This window comes from Dromiciops gliroides, chromosome 3 (genome assembly GCF_019393635.1).
Source record: "Dromiciops gliroides isolate mDroGli1 chromosome 3, mDroGli1.pri, whole genome shotgun sequence".
Taxonomy (NCBI): domain Eukaryota; kingdom Metazoa; phylum Chordata; class Mammalia; order Microbiotheria; family Microbiotheriidae; genus Dromiciops; species Dromiciops gliroides.
In genome coordinates this window covers 387,822,481-387,828,480 of record NC_057863.1, presented here as the reverse complement: position 1 = coordinate 387,828,480, position 6,000 = coordinate 387,822,481, and the positions used below count along the sequence as shown (strand labels likewise).

At 39.8% G+C, this 6,000-nt stretch overlaps 1 protein-coding gene across 3 annotated transcripts in view; it reads right to left on the bottom strand.

Annotated features, from left to right (window-relative positions):
• Positions 1-2,108: 2,108 nt before the first annotated feature.
• STEAP3 (STEAP3 metalloreductase) overlaps positions 2,109-6,000 on the bottom strand; it is a 73,023-nt gene continuing 69,131 nt past the window's right edge. For all 3 annotated transcript variants that reach the window (XM_043991802.1, XM_043991803.1, XM_043991804.1), the window contains one exon: positions 2,109-3,783. In XM_043991802.1, the coding sequence (XP_043847737.1) occupies positions 3,502-3,783 (282 nt within the window). In that variant the 3' untranslated portion in view covers positions 2,109-3,501. The remainder of the gene's footprint in view (positions 3,784-6,000) is intronic.

Genomic DNA, 6,000 nt, shown 5'->3' with positions numbered 1-6,000 from the left:
TACTAATACCTAATATGCTTTAATAAATGCTTAATGCCCCCAAACTGGTGCTAAAGCTAATTTATAAGTAGCAATATATTAGAAACCCCAGCTAATTTCCCCCAAACTTGGAACAGAAATAAGGCGACTACATATAATTTACATGCCACAGCCCAGATCTGAACCCAAGTATTCTTGAGGTAGGGGTCTTATTCATGGGACCCTGACCCCATGAAAAATCTGGCCTTGCTCAAGCCTCTACTGAAGCCCCAAAGTGACCTAGAGGGTAGGGACAAAGGAGGAATTGTCCCAGAGATACCATAGCAATCACCATGGGTAACAGCTAGTTTATCCTGTGTCTTGGGTAGTTTAGGTTATAACTGCCTTGAGGGACCCAACAACCAGCTGAGATGGGGAAGTTGGGAGCTTTGCACAGCAGAAGGAGCAGAGTTACAGAGTCTTGGGGTAGGTGTGGTTGTTTTGGAGATAAGCCCCATTATGGCAAGAGTGGGATGTAGGTTGTTTTCTCACCTTACCCTTGAGTTGATTGATCACACACCCATTGGGGGTCAGTACCTGAGGGTACTACCATGGCTCTCACTTTGGAAACAGCTGGATTAGGTGACCCCTGTGGCTCCCTTCCAAGGCAGATTCTATAAGCTGGTAACAGCGACAATCTCTCTTTCATTACTGCTTTTCAACTATTAGTTTTGTCCAGTGCCATTTTTACAAGAAATGGTTTTCAGGACAAGACATTTTGATGTCGTATCACACTGGGAACCAATCCCCTGCTAATTATTTAAGAAGATGTAATCTATCTGAGTCCTCACAAAGAGGAGAAATTAAAAAAAAAAAACAACTCACGTTCATCAGTATCTTTGTTTATTATCACTGCTTCTTAAACATTTTCTACAAAGTAAAAACAAGTACACAGACTTTAAATAGCATAGATTTGAAAAGTAAACCTCATATTGTGACATTTAGGATTTCAAGAGCTTTGTTCAGGCACATTTTTACCTATAGGCACATAGAAAAGATGAGGCTGTAACTGAGGTGACTTGCTGTCTTGGCATTGATATAATCATTTTCCTGGTGAGGTAGGGAAAAGTAGCAGTAGACAGAGGCCAAGAATAAACGTACAGCCGAGTCTATTGTTCAAAAGCTGATTATCCAAACTGTGGATTTTCCAGGTTCTTTTCTTTTTGTTTCCCTCTCACTGCTTACCTTGTAGGCATTTCACTGCTCATTAGCACCTGTTGCAAGAGTTGGGAGGGGGAGGGAGAAGTATAAATCATTCTACTTGTCAGCAATTCCTTTTTTAAGGTGAAGAACATAAAAACACTGTCTAATGAGGTTTTGAGATTATTGGTAGATTTCATGTTTCCATGTTCTCCCTGTTCTCCATTAGCATGGAGTTGATGGTTCCTGACTACACCAAGCAAATGATAAAGCTTATCATTCAGTTATCCTCTTCATTCACTGACACCTCTGCCAGAGCAGACATCATCTTGAAGCAGATTTCTACTGCTTGGTCTGGGACTAAGCAGATGTCCAATTATTTGCCAAGAAATGCACAGTGACTTTGCACAGGCTTCCTTTCCTCATGGTTATTGGCCTAATCAGATCACCTTGCACTTCAATGATCTTTTTCCTAAGGATTCTAATGGACTAGAGAGACATAAAATCATGGAACATCCCTGTGAGGGAAGGCAATGCCTTACTTGTTTCACGGGCTAGCTCAGAAATGGTGCCAGTTCTCATGATAACTGTGTGATAATAGACTGGATGGATTCTTCTCCACTTTGGTCACTACCGTGCCTTTGGCCTTCTTTCCTATGTAGAGGCCATAAATCTGGGCCTGCTTCACCAGACTCAGGCAATATACTGGGACCAAACACTCCCCATCAGTGTGGTGGAATACTGATTTCTTTTCTTCCAATACTACATATTTTTTCCATTCTATTCAAAGATCATGTTTTCCTGATTGGAAATCTGTTAACTGTCAAAGGACAGAGAGCCTGGCTTATAAAAGAACACTTTTCTCCTTATCACCCGACACCTCCCCCCCCCCCCCCCCCCCCCCCCGCTCCTTTTTCCTCTATTTTCCTCTACTGGTATTGTGAAGAGGCTTTTTAATACTAACGCATAAGGGATGGCATATGATTTGATGGTAAATATCCTACAGCCCTGGGCAATGTTCCAAACCCTGTACATAGCTCTTGTACATTTAGGCAGCAACACTTCACATTTGGAGCCCTGGCAGAAAAAAAAACACCCTTCTAGCAATTTAAAAAAATATATAGTTCTCCCATTAGGAGGAAATCAGCAACAGTGTGGTTTACCAGTAGCTTGTCCTGGGTCAGTCACTCTGTTGTAAAGCAGGCACTCTGCACAGCTGTAATTTAGATCACTTTGTGGGACTCACATATATATTTTATGTGACCAATATAGTGGAGAAAATAACTGAAGGGCCTTGAAAAAGGCTTAACTCCAAAGCTGGCACCTCTTTTTCTTTTTCTTTTCCTTGACCTGATTTTCCAGATGGGTGTTTTTATATCTTCTTGGGAGAGAATCAAAATAATGTTCTCAAAGGTGAGAAGGCACGATGGTTTAAGGGATGGTCATCAGAAACTTAAAGGAAGGAAAGGAAATTACATTCCTACCAAGGATTGTGTTCATTAGCTACTCTGGTAAGGAAGAGACTTCACACTTCTGCATGATAATCAATTTGCAGCTGCCAGTGGTGATTTCTGACTTTCAGGAAGAAATCTTCCCCAGCCAGGGGAGGGATTAGGTAGAGCAGCTACAGTCCCAAACACCCCTGGAGCAAAGGATGATGTTTCTGTTCTCTCCTGTTCACCCACAGTCATCTCCTGTCAGCATCCCTTTATTAGCTGGAGACCATCTTCTGGGGAGGGGGCCGTGAAGAGTCAATAGCAGTTTTCCTGATGGCTGATGCTGCATGAGCCTGGAAAGTTGCATTCTGAGACGTTCATTTACTGGTTTATAATTCTGACCCTACATGTTTGAAGCCATACCAGGGAGAACCACTGCTAACAAGACCGTTTTAACTGTGCTTTAGGTATATGTTACTTTAATCACTCAATTTTGGTAAAGCCTTCGGGAGTAGTGGAGCAATAAATGCATGTATACATTTAACCTCCCTTCCTGTGCAAAAAAAAAAAAAAAAAGCCTACATTTGTACTTTTCTGCAGATGTGGTCATAAGAATATTGTGATCTCTTGTCCTGCTAGCATCTGGAATTTTTTAAGCTAGATATCAAGATCTCAGTGGCTTTACTTTTTTTTTTTTTGCTAAACATGATAATTCTAATAAATTCCATATATACATATACGTATATCTTGAATATTACTGCATAATGTAGCTTCCCAGGAATTCAAAACATCAACAAATATTCATATTTATCCATAATTACATCAAATTGCACAATTAGGAAAAAAAGCCCTAAGGTATTCATAGTGCATTGAATATCACAGGTATGTCCCATAGAGAAAACATGATTTACACGTGGCTAGTTTTTTCAGTGCGGGGGTAGTCAGTAGGCAACACAAACTTGACTTTGCTTTCCTTCTCCCAACCTCTTCTGATGCGTGCCAGTCGACGGCGAAGACAGGGCAAGAGAAATAGCCCTTTGGCCAAGATAACCACACATGGCACCAGCAGCGTAAGTGTGAAGGTGGGAGGTAAGTAGAACTTATAGCGGCTCTCTTCAAAGGCCCTCGTCCAGCCATAGGTGAGCGTGTGAAAGGTAGTTACAACAAGGGCCAGGAAGCCAAGGGTGGACTGGGGGGAAATAAAAGAAAACATGTCAGATGGTTGGAAATTTCCATTTCAAATGCTTCTATCCTTTGGCACGATGAAGTAAGTGAATGACTATTCTGTTTAGTCTGATATCCTTCTATGGTCTGGCCTGCTTATAGACCCATCTTTCCGTGTATCATCCTCTCTTTACCCCAGAATTGCTTCATAGTATGGTCAGAGAATGTGGATTCATTCATCCTAACAACTCAAGAGAATTTTCAGGGAAATGTTATATGCTACTATTATAAAAGCAGATACCATTAGTCCCTGTAATAAGTCTATATGGAAAGTGCAAAGACCATTAGCCTAGAAGTCCTGGGTTCTCGTATCACTACTGACAATAAATGTGACCTTGAAGAAGTTGCTTTATTTCTCTAGACCTTGCTTGGTATCTTCATCTGTAAAATGAATATGACATCTCTCCTACCACACTCATGGGGGTATGGGTGAGGATTGAGTGAGAAAATTTTTGTGAATGAGTTTCTGAAAGTATAAGCCTTCACATATAAACATGAGGTGGTATTGTGGCATATGGAATGAGAAGGAACAATAACTTATAAAGTAGTATTCAAGTTAAAATGTTCTCCAAATACTTCCAGTATGTAATTTAAAATTTCATAAATAGCCATATCAGATGAGGTTGACTTTGTAATTTTGGGATCCTAAGGGATACCTTTGATCTTTTTAGAAATTAGTTATTTTTTCCTTGTAAATTTCCATTTAACCTTATTTGATTCATTCTTGACTGAGGAATTTGGTTCACAGTTGCAAAGTTTTCGGAGTCTCTTTGTTTATCTGATTCTCATGTAGTCCATTCAGGCTAGAATGACCTTCCAGTTACACCAACATAGCTATTAGTATGGGTGTACCTCACCTAGGGACACATGATTAACTAAAGGTTGCTTTTAAAACAAATATTTTTGCAGAGGAAAGCAAATCTTCTATCGACATAATTATAATTGTGAGATATCATCAAAGAAAAACATTTTGGCCCCAAGTAAAATATGATGCTTACTAATAAAAAAATATTCTCAGTCCTTGAGAAGTAGATTAAAGTCTTAGCTTATCTGGCATTAGGAGAGAAACAAATCTAAAACTGTTATAATACAAAGAAGTAGATTTTGGGGTGCCCTTGTCCAGATCACTTAATGATATAGGTCAAAATTCTCCAACTTCTAACCCCTTATCATTTCAAGGATTCAATAATCATGACAACTGTGAGAAAATAATGGGATTTGCCAAGCAACCAAAGGCCCCAGATTGATTTGGACTGATTGGATTGACTGAGAGTGACTGACTTCTCTGATTAACCCACTTAAAGTTAATTCAATTAAAGCCACACCTGGCTGACTTCCAAGAGGGAGTGTTCTCAGAGGCTGTGGACTATGATATCAACATGAGACCACCCTCAAGTCCAGTGAACCATTGGATTTGGGTGATGCTAGCCAATTAGCTTGAAGCAGTGTGTAAGGACTGTGTCTTCTGGGGAGGCAGGAAGAACTTCTTCCTCTCTCAGTTTGTTGCTCAAACAAGCTCATGGTGGAGAACTTGAGAGAAGAACCAGGCCAGGCTGAACCCTTATCTCTCCTCTAGGGTAGATAGCTTTCTTAACTTTCTGAACTCCACGTGTTCTCTCTTTATTCTTTAATAAATACTTAATACCCAAAAACTGGTGCTAAAGCTTCTAATTTAAGGAGACCACACATTTAGTTTTACTTGTTATAGTGGGCCACCATGAAGTAGGGTGCTGAACCCCTCAATCTTCTGATTTTCACTGCAAAAGAAGTTGGGTAAGACATTTATCCTATTTTCATGTGCCTGTCCCCTTTAAATTTTCAAATGGATTTCTTCCACCCCCTAAGCACTTTAGTCTGGTTAATCAGACAAGCAAGAGATAAGATCATGTTAAGGCCTTATTTTTTTGTGAAATTTCTATTTTGATTTTTGATTCTATTTATCTTTTTGCTTTAGCTGCAGATTGTTTTTATGAATTTAATATTTTTATTTATCTTTTATTTTAGAAAGGTATATTTCAAATTACAATGAGGGGACTAAAAATACCAGGGGTACTAAAAATACCAAACCCTACTATATAACACAGGGGTCTCCCCTAGAAGGCTAGGTAGTACAATGGATGGAGTCTTCACCTTGGAGTCAGGAAGGCTCGAGCTCAAATCCTTGCTCAGACTATGTGACTGG